This window comes from Danio rerio, chromosome 3 (assembly GCF_052040795.2).
Source record: "Danio rerio strain M-AB ecotype USA chromosome 3, GRCz13ab, whole genome shotgun sequence".
NCBI classification, from domain to species: Eukaryota; Metazoa; Chordata; class Actinopteri; order Cypriniformes; family Danionidae; genus Danio; species Danio rerio.
The window spans coordinates 34,130,986-34,149,930 of record NC_141023.1 but is presented as its reverse complement, the minus strand read 5'-3'; the positions used below and the strand labels follow the sequence as shown (position 1 = coordinate 34,149,930).

General features: G+C 34.7%; 1 protein-coding gene and 1 long non-coding RNA gene across 6 annotated transcripts in view; one reads left to right on the top strand and one right to left on the bottom strand.

Moving 5' to 3' along the window:
• Positions 1 to 15,880, bottom strand: part of LOC147845681 (uncharacterized) — a 37,388-nt gene extending 21,508 nt beyond the window's left edge. Inside the window, exon 1 of the long non-coding RNA XR_015481012.1 lies at positions 15,651 to 15,880. This is a non-coding gene — a long non-coding RNA (uncharacterized LOC147845681). The remainder of the gene's footprint in view (positions 1 to 15,650) is intronic.
• septin9a (septin 9a) overlaps positions 1 to 18,945 on the top strand; it is a 132,292-nt gene that overhangs the window by 28,925 nt on the left and 84,422 nt on the right. For 2 of the 5 annotated variants that reach the window (XR_015479595.1, XM_087242275.1), the window contains exon 1: positions 12,273 to 12,567. Coding sequence is in view for 1 of the 2 variants with exons in the window: in XM_087242275.1 (XP_087098401.1) it covers positions 12,513 to 12,567 (55 nt within the window). In the remaining variant the exon portion in view is untranslated. 5 annotated transcript variants of the gene reach the window in all.

The following is an 18,945-nucleotide window of genomic DNA, read 5'->3' as shown; positions in this document are numbered from 1 at the left end:
GCTCAAAACATGGCCCTAACTCAATGAGAGAATAAGTTCAACTCTGTTAAACCATGCCCCAGGGCGCAGAGTGTATTTTTCTGTCCTTAAAATAGCAAAAGTGGATTCAGACAAGCTGTTAATGCTTTGCGCCATGCACTTTAGACTTTGCGCCTAGATCGTTAAAATAGAGCCCTGAGTCTCTTTTCTGCCCATCAATAATGAAAACTGTGTGGTTGTTACCCAAACTTTAATATGTGGCCTTGTCAGGAGATGATCAGCAGTATTTGCTTCACCTGTGTCAATACAGTCCATATTGGGCATGACAAGCAAAAGCACAGTATGTGTACACATTATGCATAAATAACTACCAATAGGACTAGGCTGGACGTATAATAGACTTTACAGAATGAATAGAGGATACGGTTATGGTAATGCCATAGTCCTCTTTTGTTAGTGGAAAGCTAGTGAGTGGTGTAAGCAGAACTGAATGAACCAGCTCTTTTATTGCTCTGAATCAGGGCTGTGTGGATGGATGGACAGACCAAAAGAGAGACAGAAAACAGGAAGTGGTTGTAAGTAAGAGAAATTATGTAGGAATGAACCTTAGTCTGAGTAGATGTTTTTAATTCCACTAGGTTTCATACGTCACATTGTCATAGGTCTTGTCAGATTTTTTCATGATCATGTGGGTGAATGATTGGCATAGAGAAACAGATTTTCCATGCTGCACTTTTGATCCTTCAGACATCAGTCTTGTTTTCATTTGTGTCAAATGAAAAACATGTCCACATTGACCACAATGTGTTAGGATAAAAATTGTGAGCACTATTTGCAGTTGCCCGACTAACCATAAAACAGCGTTCTCACAGTATTTAGCAATAAATGATGTCTTAAATGCATGAGCCACCTCCTTAAAGCTATTAAAAAGGCAGAGACTTTAACATACTGCTTTGCTTTGGACATTTTATCATGCATCACACAGTTGACATTCAACTCATGAAAGCTAATAGTAGTACACATGAGAACCAAAGACAAAAGCCATGACGAATGACAGAGTTTACAGCCAGTCAAACAAACAGTGAAATATGATGAGGTGATTGATATTTTGGAGGTATGATGTCAGGTCTAGTCTTGTCTGGGAACGGTTACTCTTATTTAGACTCACTAAACGTGTTTTGATACTTAGTTTGTCAATACATTTTGTTTTTAAATGCTATAACTTCCACCCATTGACTCAAATTTCACTTAGAATCGTCTTTTGGCTTGGTTGTTTAACAAGTGAAGTTTATAGGAGTGGTCAGATGTGGGTAGCAATATGTGGTTATTATTTTTGATTATTAGTGTAATATTTGTATTTATCTAAGTTTATTATGGACTGCTACTTTTTATACCAAAATCTGGCAACATGAATGAGTCAAGCTTCATTATAATTACTTAGCAAATACAAAAGAAACATCTGTAATGTGTATTAAATGTGTCACTAACCAGTATTTTTTTGTAGAATTGATGTAAGAAGTCAACTTGGTTATTAAATGTGATTGTCACTTCTAAAAAGTTCAACACAATCTTGTTGGAAATATGTGCTCAGGGCTACATTTTTAGGAATGGTGAAATATGTGCCCGGGGCTAATTCTGGCTGCATTTTGTTTGTTAAATGATGCCTATGGAGCGGTATGATGCCATTGATATCTTCTGTTCCTTTTTGCTCTGCTGCTGACCGATTAATGCTGCATTCACACCAAATGCGGATGAAGCGTCAAAAGCAAGTGATTTACTTAAGTCAATGCAAAGATACGAATAGATATTTTGTGGCACGATTCGCGTGAATGAGGCAACATGAATGGCATGATTTGCGTGAATGAAGGGGGATGATTATGACAGTGCTTGTTGTTGGTGTAACGAAAGGGTAATCCTCTTGCCAACACCGAAAAACAGCTCATCAAACTGGGCTTGGCTTAGTCTGAAGCACCGCTGAAAGCCTCCATCATCCAGGTACAGTTTCTAAAGGAGTTGATGAACTCAGAGCTAGGGAACCACCTCTGAAAGGATCTAGTAAACTCACCGCCAAACTAATTTTCAGCCTTCCTAAAGCACATACAGCACAGCTACTATCTCAATAAAATCCATTTTAGCCATTTAGTAACAAAGTTAGAATCACCGGGCAAACAGAAGCCTTGCCCATGACGTGAATCTTTGTCTATTGTGAAGTAAATTTCATGCACAAATTAAGTGAATTTGATGCGTGAATTAATGGTGTACATCTCTCTATGTGCGGCTTTTCCAGCGTGACTACTTTGCTAAGTAGCTTGCCTTTTATGATATCGGACTTCAGATGCGTAGCAGACTGGGGTTCGAGCCCGCAAAGGATACTTCCAGAAATCAGATAGAACAAAAGTGAAATTGTTGTAAAAGCATGTAGCCATGGTGGTTTTACTCTTCTAGTTTGCTTTTGAAAACACTATTGGTTGGGTTTAGGGAAGGAGGTGCATGGGTCAGTAGATAGCAAGCTGATACATGCACGACAAGCTGATTTTCTTTTTTCACGGATGTAGATGAGAAAGTTGTAATGTACACAGCAGCTTCTGGTGGATTTTTTCAGAAGGACATGCAAATGGCACTTATAAGAAACCGTGGCCCAGTAACATATTTAAGATTGTCAAAAAATGAACACAGCGGCTTCTAGATGATTTGTGAAAATAAAAATGCAAGCAGACATAGCCCTGGGCACTTTTTGTGGTTTGCAAAAATGTAGCACTTGTCGCATTTCTAGAATGAGCCTGGGATTGAGCTTTGTGTAAATTGCTGAGTTGACCCACCAGACCTAGCCTTGCCCTTCTTCTGTCCCTGTAAATGTTCCTAACATGAACTAACAACTTTACTTACTGTCTTACAATGATAGATTTGAGTGTGAAAACCTTTTCCCATGAGAACTTTGGATCGTGCGCTGGTTTGCTTAATGTTTATATTGTCAGTTTTAAGAACAACAACAATATATATATATATATATATATATATATATATATATATATATATATATATATATATATATATATATATATATATATATATATATATATATATATATATATATATACAGTCAGTATAGTCAGTACAGTCAATATCGGGACATCAACACAATTCTAACATTTTTGGCTCTATACACCAACACAATGGATTGGAAATTGAATGCTTTAATTTGAGTGTATTGACATCTAAATCAGGTGGATGGTGTATGAATTACAACAGTTTGCATATGTGCCTCCTACTTGTTAAGGGACCAAAAGTAATAGGACAACTGGCTTCTCAGCTGCTCGATGGCCAGGTGTGTGTTTTTTCCCTAATGATCCAAATTACATTGAGCAGATAAAAGTTCCAGAGTTCTGCATCTGGTGATGTCTATTTATTCCAGACTTCAAGCTGTAATTGACTGCAAAGGATATGCAACCAAGTATTACAAAGTGAAAGTTTGAATTATGATTATTATTCTGTCCAATTACTTTTGGTCCCTTAACAAGTTAATAATATTTGAATAATCTAATATATATATATATATATATATACACACACACACACACACACACACACACACACATATGTATAAATACAGTTGAAGTCAGAATTATTAGCCCCCTTCAATTATTAGACCCCCTGTTTATTTTTCCCTAATTTCTGTTTATCGGAGAGATTTTTTCAACACATTAGACATAATAGTTTTATTAACTCATTTCTAATAACTGATTTATTTTATCTTTGCCATGATGACAGTAAATGATATTTGACTAGATATTTTTCAAGACACTTCTATGCAGCTTAAAGTGACATTTAAAGGCTTAACTAGGTTAATTAGGTTAACTAGGCATGTTAGGGTAATTAGTCAAGTTATTGTATAATGATGGTTTGTTCTGTAGACTATCAAAAAAATTGCTTAAAGGAGGTAATAATTTTGACCTTAAAATGGTGTTTAAAAAATTAAAAACTGCTTTTATTCTAGCCAAAATAAAACAAAAAAGACTTTTTCCAGAAGAAAAAATATTATCCGACATACTGTAAAAATTTCCTTGCTCTGTTAAACAGAGCTGATAGTATAGACATTCCAAAACAAATGTGGGTTTAAATGTGGTTGTCATGTATTGAGTTCACTATACTTTCAATATTATAGACATATTATTTTACAACACAGAATGAAACCATATTTTGTGAATTCAGTACTTGCTTGAGGTTAATGATTATAATAGGTGGTAAAACTATTTACACTTCCACTGTGGTTATAATTATAGTACATTCAGATAGTTTAATTATAAACACCAGTTTGTGATGTCATGCAGCATATTAAGGTGCTTTGTAGATGGATGTAGATGGATGAGACCAGATGTCTGAATAATTCAAGTTAATGCGCCAGCATTTTTCAGCACAAAAAGTATGGTGCGGAGCTTGTACTCATTTTCAGATGATGTATTATTATAAGAATATATTATGCTTTAATCCTGTAATTTTTTTAACGATTAAACTAAACATAGCAAGAGTGTTAAAACCTTAAAGACTATTATCAACCTATCAGCAGGTTGTCAGCAGGGCCTCTCATGTATAAAACATCATGTAGTGTATAAAATTGCACACAAGGGCGAAAACAGGAAGAGTGAGACTGAGACCCCCATGTAAATTAAAGAACTGTCAGCAGGACCCCCTCTGTGTGTGGATGTTAAAAGCGGAAAAAATAGAGACAGCTTTCCTGTTTACATGCAAATAGCATCTTGCAAATGAGCACCCGTGCATTTGAAAAGCTTTGGTCAAGGTGTGAAATGCTGAAATGCATCTTTTCTAGCAACCTTTCATCCTGTTCTATGTACACTTACCAAATATCACCATGTATGCATTTATGTATGTGTGTATGTGTAATATGATATATTTAAACAGATTGTTATGTTTTTAAGTATAAGAAATAAAGAAATATATGGCCACTTGAGTACACTCAATGACAGTTCTATTATTAGTACATGCATTTAATTCTAAATTTATTTAATGTTTGTTTATTTGTTAATTAATAATAAAAATCCATGTAAAAATGTTGTAATTGAGTAGTAATTTGCCATTGAAATAATGATTTCAATAATAATAAATAATAATTATTTTTATCATTTTTATTATCATTTATCATTTTAGCATCGATATCGCAATGTGTGTATCCACAATAGTCACATTGCAGGATTCAATTTTTTTTTATTAAAGCTTATAATATAAAGATAATATTAAATATTATTTCAAAATATTATTTATACAATGATAACCATGTTTAATTGTTCGATTTCTGTACTTGAATACTGTTAGACTTCCCATAAAGCACTGTTATTTAACTTTTATTTTTGCTCTGTCGTATTTATATTTGCTTGTATTTTGTTTTATTATGTTCAATCTAGATTAATGAAGTCTTTTAAAATTGAGCTATTCAAATAATTTGTTGAAATTAAATTCATTATGCAATATATATCACAACTAAACAAAATATCGCATTGTCAGATTTTTTAAATTATTATTACAGTGTTGAATAAATAAGATTAATTTAATGCAGCATTAATATTTATTTATTTATGTTTATTATTTGTAGTAGTATTAGTGTTATTATTACTAGTGTTGTTGTACAGTGTCATCAATTTACCCACATAATTATAATTACATAAAATTATTTAATGTGACCTGTAGTGTTTGAAGACAGATAACAGCAAAAGGTGAGAATCTGTTAAACTTGGAAAAAAGGTGACAAATGATAAAAGAGAGAATAAAACATATATTTTTAAATATGGCGTCAAATAAGACATGATTTGTTTACATTTCACTGGGATTGTGTTGCATTTTTTATGGGTTTCAATCAGGACATTTTTGCCCTGACAGCCTTGAGTGTATCTAATTTTTAAACCTTTAAATGAAAATTCATTCATTCATTCATTTTCTTTCGGCTTAGTCTTTTTATTAATCAGGGGTTGCCACAGCGGAATGAACCGCCAACTTATCCAGCATATGTTTTACGCAGCAGATGCCCTTACACCCAACACTGAGAAACACCCATACACTCTGATTCACATACATACACTATGAACAATTTGTGAGGCAATCATGCTACCCACTGCGCCACCGTGACGCCTAAATTAAAATTAATGTGTGTGTGTAAGCTTGTGACAAGACCAGTGCACCTTTCAAAAGCGGATACAGTCACTTTCTCCTTCTCCTCCATTCCTATACTCACCTGATAGACAGAGAGTATAAGCCCTCTGAGAGTAAACATGAGTAACTCCTCACAGTCTGGGTGTTGAGGAGCCTCTGCAGATGTTCTCATAGACTCCTGAGGGACGCAGTGCTGCAAAGAGTCTGACTGCTGCTCTGAGGCCCTGTGTAAACATGCAGAGGACACCACAGCTCTCCTTCCTCCTAAATTCACAGCTCTGCACAAGATTTACACACTTCTGGAGAACCCTCAACACAACTGTAACATAGATCACATGCCACGTACAGGTCCTACCTACATGGAGGCTAATACTGATTGTTTTATATTTTTCAGTGTCAGGGAAATCTTTTTCTCTCTCTCATTCTGTGGTATGTCAGTGAATGAGTTATGCTTCTGATGGCATGTGTTTACAGAAGCCTCTCTCGGACTGGTACTGCTCTCTATAATGTAGCATGTGAGATCTCAGTGTCTGGAGAAGACATGTCAGTGTTCATTATTCGGGTTTTTGAATGGAAGAGCTGCTTCTAAGTTCGACGTTCCTTGAAAAGTGACTGACTGTTGGATGTATGATATATAAAACTTTTCTGTGTTACAGCGGCATCTAGTGGTTATTACTATTTTATGAATGACCTGTTGCAGGGGTATTTTTCTGAAGGTCTGAAGGTGTCATAGATCAGGGGTTCCCAAACCTTTAAGCTTGCGACCCCCAAAATAACAATTCCAGTGATTTGCAACCCCCACTATCTTGAGACGAGGTTATAAACATACAAACATTGCACAGAACGTTCACACATACAAGCAGGAAGTAACTAAATAAACAAGCTTATTAACAACACAAGAAAAGTGCAACAGTCAGATATTTTTTTATAGTCATTATTTATTTGTTTATTTTAATATTAATCTCACTTAATGAGAATGGCTGGCACAATGTTTACATCACAAGACTATTCTTGGTTTAAATTCTGTGACTTGGAGATCTTTCTCTATGTTCAGTCATGGCGTTTATTTTTATTGTATGAGAATACTGAATGTTTAACATTGTGCCGTATAATCAGCCTGCTGCAACTATCACTGTTGCTGTGTCATTAACCTAGCATATTACCCCAGGGGTCCCAATTCAATGGAAAAAAGTATTGAAAGGCTGATGGATTTTTATTTGGATCTTGTGTTTTAACTATTAAATACTATTTTAATCTTCTGCAGGTTATAGATAAAACATGGTAATTCTAATAGATTAATAACATATATGATATTTTTGGTAATCACCAAGCAAAACCACCCCCCACCCAATTGTCACACAGGCCCCCAGGGGGTCTCAACTAGAGCTGGGCGATTTAGTCTAAAATCAAAATCTCGATTCATTAAACTTTTTAGCTCGATTACTATTAATGAATGATTATTTTATTTATTTACATTTTTTTGCTCTCATAGTTCACAGACAAGTAAATACAGTACAGTACAGTGGAGTACAGTAAATATGCTCACATGTTACAAGTGAGAGATTTTTGAATGAAAGGTGCATTAAATTGATTGATAAATTGATTGATTTTAAAATAATTGAAGAAAACACACTACCTATTATTTATGATTATTAATTGAACATCGACGTTGAGCAACTGAAGTTAAAAACACACATTGTCTAAAACAAACTTTTCTCATGAAAAAGTGAAAATGAATAACTTGCACTTTTGGAAACAAAACTAATTATTTTCAATGTTCTTCATATTTAAAGTAGACAATAAGCAGTATCTCTTCTAAATAAAATAACTCTTGTAAATCCTATAAATTGTGTTTTAACTGTGCATTTCTTGATCTTCTGTAATCAAACATTTGAATGTAACTAAGAATTTGAATGTAATGGAGAATATGCTGTCTCAAGGCATCTCAGGTGCAGCTTCCTTTCATCCACATCTGACCAGAGATCATATGTGGCTGCAAAGTGGCAGCAGCATTGTAAACCAGCCTCAGCCTAACAGAGTGATGTCATGTGACTCCACACGTGATAAAGTAATTGAAAAAATGGTTGGATTCATTTTCGATTAGTCGCCCAGCCCTAGTTCCGTCCCACACTTTGGGAACCGCTGTCATAGATGACAGTTACGTTTGGTAAAAGAAGTTACTCACATTACAAACTATTAAAAAGTTGGTAATTATACTTATGTTAAAACATTTAGTGTGGTAGGAATGTTCTCTGCTCACCCCTGCTGCAACTGTTTGATTAAAATACAGTACCAACAGTCATGTGAAATATAATTACAGTTCAAAATAGCTGTTTGCATGTTCTCCCTGCGTTCGCGTGGGTTTCCTCGTGGTGCTCCGCTTTCCCCCACTGTCCAAAGACATGCGGTACAGGTGAATTGGGTAGGCTAAATTGTCCGTAGGGTGTTTGTTCCCCGAGATGGGTTGTGGCTGGAAGGGCATCTGCTGAGTAAAAACCTGCTGGATAAGTTGGCGGTTCATTCCACTGTGCTGACCCCGGATTAATGAACGGACTAAGCCGACAAGAAAATGAATGAATGAAAATAGAATGAACAGAATTTTGGAAATATAAATTATTACAGGTGTTGTTACTGTCACTGTTGATGATGATAATACATCATTGCTACAAACAAAAAATGGGGTTTCACTTTTATTAGAATAGTACAGTGGAGTTTGCAGATAGAAAAGCATTGGGAGGAGAGAGGGAAAGGACCGGCAAAGGGCCTTAACCTGGGAATTAAATCCAGGTCACCGTGAGCACCTCAGTGGTGCTAACATGACAACAGCTGCCGCCTAACGTTTAGGACTTGTGAGCACGAGTTAGAATTGTTGTTAGGAAGAGAGACTTGTGATCAGAAAGTCACCAGTTTGACCTCTAGGAATTGTTGGTGGTGAGAGTAAATGACCAGCACTCTCACCACCCACATTACCAGAGCTAAGGTGAGTTTCTTGAGCAACTGAAACCTCCCACTACTTCTGACCACTGCTCTGAGTGTGTTTATAGTGTATGTGTGTTCACTGTGTTGTGTGTGCAGTTGGATGGGTTAAATGCAGAGCACAAATTCCGAGTATGGGTCACCATACTTGGCCACATGTGATGACTTTCACTTTCACTTATGTCACCTGTTAACTTATTAAAATAGTTTACCATGTCGTCAACTTAGAATTATAAGGTTCTATCTTTGTCAAATTTGAGTTATTCACATATTCTTATTAAATGACAACTTATTTACATTATTTGATTTTTAGTTGTTTAAGTTGTTTACATTTTAGGACTTTTTATTTTAAAACTGTAAAAATCGAAATATAGTTGAAGTCAGAATTATTAGCTCCCCTTTGAATTTTTTTTTCCCTTTTAAATATTTCCCCAATGATGTTTAACAGAGCAAGGACATTTTCACCGTATGTCTGATATATATTTTTTTTCTGGAGAAAGTCTTATTTGTTTTATTTTCAGTTAGAATTAAAGCAGTTTAAAAAAAATTATAAACCATTTTAAGGTCAAAATTATAAGCCCCTTTACGCAAAATATTTTTGATTGTCTACAGAACAAACCATCATTATAAATTAACTTGCCTAATTACCCCAACCTGCCTAGTTAACCTAATTAACCTAGTTAAGCCTTTAAATGTCCCTTTAAGCAGTATAGAAGTGTCTTTAAAAGTATCTAGTCAAATATTATTTGCTGTCATCATGGCAAAGATAAAATAAATCTGTAATTAGAAATGAGTTATTAAAACTATTATGATTAGGAATGTGTTGAAAAAACCTTCTTTCAGTTAAACAGAAATTAGAAAAAATATATAAGAACAGGGGGGCTAATAGTTCTGACCTTAACTGTAGGTTTTAAGTCAAACTCTAGCTTGGCTCTAAAAGGTTCTTTCTGTGAGCCAGTCAGCATTATGAAAACAAGCACGAGGACCAATCAGGATTCAGCTTTCTTTGTCATTTCACCCAACTTCTATGTTGTTTAAAATTCTATATATTAAATGTGAAATATTTATATTTTTGTATATAGTCAGTGAAACAGTTTTCAGTGTTCATCTGTTAAATAACTAATTTGCTCATTGTCTGTTTTCTTTTAAAGTCTTTAAATTTGATATTAAGCCTTGAAGGGCAAATAATTAATTGAATTCATGGGGTCTTAATTACAACAATAAATATGACCATATTATTACAGAAAATTAACAGCTGCACTGGACAAAATATTTAGCACAACTTTCTCTGCTTTATTTTAACAAGAAAAATATTCACCCTAAAACTTAAAACTTATATACAATATATATATATATATATATATATATATATATATATATATATATATATATATATATATATATATATATATATATATATATATATATAATTATAAGCAGACTGATTGTATTTCTTGAAAAGTTATGCTTCAGTTAATGATCTGCCAGATAAAACCTTACAAATCCAAGCAAAAAATGACTTTTTATAATTAATGCATTCAATCTGCATTTGCCCTGTTTTTTTTTTTTTTTACCCAATTTGCAATAGTAAGATCATTTTGATGATTTACATTTAGAGTACATTTAGGGTCTCTGTGATGTTAATGTATGAAAGAGAACTGTTACCCACATATTGTTTGCTTTATGGAATGCAAAAACTTTGAAGCTCAATATTTCAAAATAAACGCAGATAGAACCTTATAATTCCAAGGTGACGTTGTTTCAACAATTTACAAGATATACTGTAATACAAGATGTCTTATACAAGATTCAGCTTTATATTTTAAGTCAGTTTAATCTAACGCAAGTCATGTTAAATTGATACTTAATTGAAAACGTTTTAGGCACAAATTAATCTTTAAAAATTGACTGATATCAAAAATATTTATCTAAATTTTTGACTATAGGAAGGACATACACTAATAATGACTACACTAAAAAAAGCAGGATTTTTTTCAACCCGAATTTGAGTCCGATATGGAAAAACTGAATCACTTGGTTAGAATGTTAATTAACAAATAAATCCATTGATTGGGTTTTTGCATATCTTACCTAAATGTGGAGTACATTTTACCTTATGGTCAAAAAATTTACAAAACAAATTACACACACATCTGAATAAGCAATCTTTCTGAATAATAACCAAATGAGTTTGGACTTTTTGGTGTAACTTTACTTCATCTAATTAATATTCATGAGTCAGGCTGACAAGGTTAACACTGTTCCCTATGAAATGTTTCAGATTGTTCCTATGTGTCCCGTTTCTGCATTCCCCCTTGTCCTGGATTTGTGTGGCATGTAAAAGTGTGTTTGCAAGCCTGTATACAGAAGGCCTGGTGTTTGCATTAGACATGCCTGAAGAGCTGTGAAATCTGCTGTATGATTAGTCACATACAGCTCGACTTTCCTGTTTTTGTAGGCTCCAGCCCACGACATGCACTTCAGGCATCGGTGCAACATGTAACCCAGCATTTCCCAACAGTGTCACAAACACAAAGAAATTTCCTTCCAGGAGACTCTAAAAAAAACCCAACAAACCAGTCATGCAGCATCACAACAGCGGTTAGCAGAGCAGATCCCTAAACGATAACAAGAGCGGTTAATATTTAGATCAAATAAAAACATGTGCTGGTGGTTTACTAGAAGATGAGGGCATTAAACGCAGTCACAATCAGAGATGAGGTCACAGATTTAAGATACCCTCAACCCATCCTCCCTTCATATATCGACAAGCAGGGTTTGTGACCTGAAGCGATAGATGTGTGCTCAAATTCAGGAAACTACTGGGGAAGCCGCAAGCGCAGACGTGCTCTCCTCAGGGACTGTGATGAAATATATACCGCTGCCATCACACACACACAAAAAAAGAATCCAACTCTTCCCCTACAATCTGAATAGGTTTAATCTGAAAGGGCTCTCTCATGTTATCTCTACTACAATTGCAAAAGAGCCCGTTTCTGTGCATACCATAGTGTGTTGGAAAGTAAAAGTTCAGACTCAAATAACTCATGTGAGACTCTATCAGAGAGAGAGGGAGGAGAGAGAGAGAGAGAGAGAGAGAGAGAGAGAGAAGGAGTGAAAGAGAGTGAATGGGGGTGGGGGTTTGTCATCGGTTTCTCATTCTGAGCTCTGCTATAGTCGGAGAGCTGGAGGAAGTGGGAAAACCTCAGTTGGTCCTTTAAGAAAGTGCTGGGCTTGGATCTGGGAAGCCGCTCCGATCGCTTTCTCTTTTTTTATGTCCTCTCCCCCCACCCGTTACCTCCTAATTTGGGATTTGTTTGGGAGCTGGAGAGCAAAGTCTGTGAGAGTTTCGCCCTTGCTGGGAAAGGTTGCTTTGATCCTGCAGATTCAGCTTCAAAATGTCTGATTCCACTGTCAATGCGCATTTGGAGGGAATTATCTCAGATTTTGAAGGTTTGTGGTTTTTCTTTTATTAGGTCATTTTAATAAGTAACTTCTGAGTGATCATTTGATGTTGCTCAGTACTTTTTATAAAATGTGTGAAATGTCAAAATGGAGTTTGTTATTGTCAACAATCTGTGTTTTTTAAACTTTTGCACATTAATTCACATTTATTGTAAAACAGATATTGTCGATAAAACAAATGTTGGATTTTAAAGTACAAAATATTCATTGGATTTGTTTGATATTGTTTTGTATCTGGTCAATGTGAAGATGTTATGGTTAATTTTTGACTTTATACTTTTTTTTAAATGTGACATTTGCTAACTTATTGTCAGAAAGACATTGACAGTTAAACAAATGTTGAATTTTAAAGCACAATATATTAATCAGACTAATTTGGATTAGTTCTGTTGCTTGTTTCACTAGTCACTGGGAAGTCAGTTTTATTAGTGTCTGTCTCTAAGCTAAAATGCAAACAATTCATGTGTTGTCAAAATTGTGAATAGTCAATGTGAGGTACCTTTTTATTTTTCACAATATCTGTCTCTTTAAGTTTTAAAATTTAAAAAGTCATTTTATTCCATACTTGTTTTTATAACTTTAAAAAAATGTGCTATATGCCCACTTATTATTAGACAGATATTGATAATAAGGCAAACTTTAAATCACAAAACTTTAATCAGATTCATTTGATATAGTTCTGTAACTTGTGTCAATAGTCAGCATAAAGTTAGTTACTGTCAATATTTTTTTTAGAACTTTGCATATTTATTTTCAGTGTAAACACTCAATATGAAGTGAGTTTTGGTAGTACTTTGTTTTGAGTGTAGACTGTCTGCTTAATATCTGTTGATACTGCTCCTTCAACTGACATTTATCTGACTATAAGAAACTTTGCAAGTACATGTCAACTTACACTAACCCCAACCCTAATGATCTACTTATAATCTAATGAGAATTAGTTGGAAAGTAGATGCAATGTAACTTAGATTCAACAAACGGACCATCAAAATAAAGTGTGACCTGAGTTTTTGGCAATATCTCACTAACATTTACAAATGTATCATTTACACATTTTAGTCAAAGTCAGTTATCGTCAGTATTTGTTTATGCACCTTATAAACGAAACATATGACGGTGTCAGTGCAAAGTAACTGTCAATATCTGTCTTTATAACTTTCAGTTTTTGTTAACATCTCTCTGACTTTTACAAATGTATCATTTGCACATTTTAAAGGTTATGGAGACAGATATTAACAATAAAAACAATTGATGAACTTTACAGCACTAAACATTCATTGTTTGTTATAGTTCTATAAAAGTACTGTATGCAAATAGTCAGTGTAAAGTCAGTTATTGTCAGTATTTGTTTCTGCACCTTATAGACCATTTTAAGGGATGTAAACAAAAACAATGGTCCCAAGGTATTTCCTCTTTTACATTTTTAATTTTTATAGCTTCTGAGAATCCAAAAAAGAGCTACATATTGATAAATAATGATGGCTGTTTTAACATTAAGTTATGATTGAATTGCCTTTTGTTATTAAATACCTTGATAAAAGAAAATGGTAATGTGCCAATGAAATTACCCCACTATAATGGTCTATACCAGGGGTTCTCAACTGGTTTGGCCATGTGACCCACATTTTTACATAGTCATCAAACCGCGACCCAAATTTTTAGGAACTACAATACAGTTTTAGGAAATATACTTAATTTGTATTTATTTATTAACAAAAACAAGTAGTGACAGAAACATCATAAGAAATTCACAAAGACTTGTAAATAAACAATATTTTATTGCTGTCATTTAACAAAATAGATCAAATTATAGAAATATTACAAAGTAAAAACGACAAATACTGTTAATAATAAACTGTTAATGAAACATGTTTTCTGGTTTCTAAATGTTTTAATTTAAAAGCTCTCATGACACACTTCGGCTTTAAATCTTTTTTGTCATCAATATATATATATATATATATATATATATATATATATATATATATATATATATATATATATATATATATATATATATATATATTATTTATATATATATATATATATATATATATATATATATATATATATATATATATATATATATATATATATATATATATATATACACATCCATTCTTTACATATTCGGGGTCGTACTTGCACTTCGACATATTTGTTGCAATGATTAAATTAAATTTCACATGTCAAATGGTAGGGTTGTCGCACATGCATTTCAAAATAAAAGTCCGGTATAAGCAAAAAAAAATAAAAATGAAAAAAATTAAACTTTGGTTGTTGTTTTTTTTGACCACACACTCTGCGACCCACTGAAAATGTTCCCGCGACCCACTTTTGGGTCACGACCCACCAGTTGAGAAACACTGGTCTATATCACCATATGACAGCGAACTAACAGTGCAACGTTAGTAACTGTCAATATCTCTCTTTACAACTTTTTAAAAATGTGACTCCACATGTATTGTCAGACAGTCTGAACAGTCAATTATTTTTGTCAGAAGCTCCCTTTTACTTTTTAAAATGTGTGAATAGTCAATTGTAAAGTATTTTTGTGTCAGTAACTCTCTTAGTAACTTAGCACTTCTGTAATATTTAATAAAGTTGTGAAGACAGATATTGACATTAACAACAACAACAACAAAAAAAAAATGTTGAACTTCACAGCCCAAAACATTCATATACTGTAGATGTTCTGTACACTACCGGTCTGCACACTTTTTTTCCATGTTTTTTTTTTCCAAGACAATTAATTATTCTTCATCAGGGTCACATTTATTAAATGTATTTTGTTTAAAATTTAACTTATTGTATGTTGTTTCAAATTAAATTAATACTTCAATCATTACTTCATGTAAACAGTCAATGTAAAGTCATTTATTGCCAGAAACAGTCTGAATAACCTTTAAAATGTTTAAATGGTCATCATTGTCAGTATATGTCTCATAGTGAGTGTGTGTCTCTTCTCTAGTGCCTTTTGTTTCTGTAGCTGAGTATGTTGTGGTTGTGTCATGCAGGTCATGTGGCTGTCTAGAGATATCTATGTGTGTGTGTGTGTGTGTGTTACTCACCCTTTTGGTTGAGCTGTATCCTCATGCATGACAGGAAACGTCCTCACTGCGCTAACACGACAGCAACTTTAACCATCACTGACCGTCACACCTGCCCACCTCCTCGAGCTGCACGTCTCTGTTTCTGCCTTTCATTTGTTTTTCGTGGGCTGCTCCTGGCATTGATTTGCTCTGTCATCCCTCCCTTCCCCCTTTCCTCTCTCTTCTCCTCTCTCAACACCTCTCATCCAGCTGCCAGAGAGCCTGACAAACACACGCCTCTCATACGCAAAAGACACATTCCCACTTGTCTGGCTTCTTCAGTGTCATCACTTATTAAGTTTAGGAATGCGTTTGGTGCCAAATATCGGGAGGTTTGAGGATGAGGAACGGCATGCGGGTCAGGGCAGGGTGGTCTTCATGAGTAAGCCAGATGACCTGGGTCACCCGGACAAGAGGCTTTAGTTGTGCACCTGGCTGCGTTTTTTGGTGGACATTCACTTTGTGTCTGACAGAAAGAGATACTTTGGTCAGGAGGAGTGAATGCACGACAGACTGACAGTGTGCTCTGGCTTTGAGCTAAAACTTACAGACGGACAAAGAAGGAAATTCCACAGAAAACGCTGAAGTCTGTGGGTACTGAAAGTGGCTGGTTTGCCAGACATGGAGTTTTCTCTTAATTTAGATGTGTCTTGGTGGACTTCAATGGACTTGTGTGTTTTTGACAAAACCAGATGTTTGACTAAACGGCAAGAGGTCTGGTTAGCATTGGAGCATAATGTGGCCAAGAAAAGTCTACTGTACTTAGACACTACCCAGCAGACACACAACATAATAAGACGTTAATATTAGATTTGATTTAGGTTGCCAGCATCTAAGTACAATGTTATTTTGATGTCCAATAATGATATGAAATGACGTTGATATTTTGTTGATTTTAGGTTATGTTCAAAAGTGATCAAAATCCAACGTCGAACCAACATCTTAAACCAACGTCATACTGACGTAAAATACTGGCAATTAATAGGTATGGCAACCAAAATCCAACGTCTGATAGATGTTATATTGGTAACATTCACATAGGGCCAAGCTGTGACATCACATATATATTTACATTAAATGTCGCCTACGCTATTGTTGTCTATTGGAAGGAATGCGTCAATAGAACTGCCATTTTAGTACAGGGTAGCGCTCCTTTGAAATGATTGTGACACCAAGGTGCAGTGTAGGACTAGCCATCCAGAGCCAGAGATATATACACATTTATGCATATATCTATGACCTGCTTCCCTCTCTTGAGGGAGTGATTCGTAATTGAATGAATCCCCATTATGAACGCCTCATTCACTTAGCCGACTGTAATACAAGTTTCTAGCACCGCAGCATCTTGTTGTCATATTTCATTTACATTGTTTGCTTATTTTATTCAACAAAACTAGTCTTTAGTGGGAGTTTGGTGCTATTTTACCTTATGATCAGTGCAGCAAGTGACTATATTATTGTCAATACTTGTTTAGCACAAAAGTTTGTAACATACAAAAACTTAAAAAAACAAAATCTTACCTATGACATAGGTGAATGCCTTTGTGCTTTGTTTTCTCTGTTTGCTCATTACTACACCCGTACACAGCACTAAAATTCCAGCATCTTCAAATTGGCTTTGACATATGACAAATTGAATGACATTTGGTCTGGGAGCACTGTACAAATGTGGCAGCGCTGTTGATGCATGCTCAGGGTCTGTATGCAATAACTAGTGTATGTATCTATGGTAACATCATTAGATGTTGATATTTTGTTGTTTTAAAGTTGTGTTGGCAAGTGAATGCAATGTCTGTTTGATGCTGGACATTGACTTCGGCCTCACATTCAAACAAACTGCAACGCCAATGTGAATCTAACGTCATGTTAACGTCCTGCTCCAGCTGGGTAAAAACTCTGGCTGACACTGATTAGGCATGGGCCGGTATAAGATTCTGACGGTATGATAACCTTGGATAAAAATATCCTGATACCCCGGTATTGTGATTTCTGCTCTAAAATATATTCTATTTAAATGTCTAGGTAAAAAAAAAAAACTTTTTTCCCCTTTATATTTCACAATATATTTCATCTTTTGAAAGATTTAAAATATTTTGGAGCAGTAAACATGTCAGGCTAAAAACTTCAAATGAATCATTGACTTCTGCTGTCTTCATTAGTTAAAAAAAAACTGATTTCTTTACAATTTAAAATGGCATCTTTTGATATTTTTTCTACTGGAGGCACTGTTGACTAAAAATCAATAAAGAAATTCATTAATAAATAAATAAGTAAATAAAAAATCTTACCTATATCTTAGGAACTTCAGAAAATACAGAAAATTTTCAAATACAGAAAATTTTGTTGGAAGTTTTAAAACCTTGACTTTTCCAAACCGCGGTATACCTTGAATTTGGTTATCGTCCCATGCTTAATTGCTTAATACTGATATATATGTTACATAATAATAAAAAAACATCTAATTAAAATGAAAATAAATTTAATAAATAAATCAAATCAAGTATAAAATGCAAAATACAGAAAGGCAAAAACAACCAAATTGCTAAGCCATGATTAATTAAATGCATTTAAAAACAGAATATTGGCCTGATAACTAGTAATCAAATCAAATCAAATCAAATCACTTTTATTGCCACATCATCAGAAGCACGTGTGCTGTGATGAGTGAAAAGCTTAGGTGCTGGCTCCAGACAGTGCAAAATACAACAACAACAGCATACTCCTAAAAAACAGGACAATGTAAAACTGTCATTGTTGACAGCGATATGTACAATGAATAGGTGTACCCATGGCTGTAGGCAGTATTGTTTTAAGTATGGATTGGTTAAAGTACAGTGCATGCTACATAGTGATGGTGTGCAGTGAGGGGTATGGAAGAGTCTGTGTGAGGTGTTTTAAGTGTTCATCAGCCTAATAGTCTGAGGGAAGAAGCTTTCCTTCAGTCGGCTGGTGTGTGACCGAATGCTGCGGTGTCTAGAGTCGCTGATGATTCTCTTGGCTTTTCTCATGCACCGCCTAGTGTAGATGTCCTGGAGGGAGGAAAGCTCACCTCCTATGATGCGTCCAGCAGTTTGCACAATTCCATGTAGGCCTTTGCGATAGCTGCAGGTGCTATTTCCATACCAGGTGGTGATACAGCCAGACAGGATGCTCTCCACAGTGCAGGTGTAAAACGAACGGAGGATGTGGGAGCTCATTCCAAACCTCCTGAGACGCCTGAGGACTACTGAGTAACTACTTTACATGAATAAAATATAAAGTAGTTACTCTATAC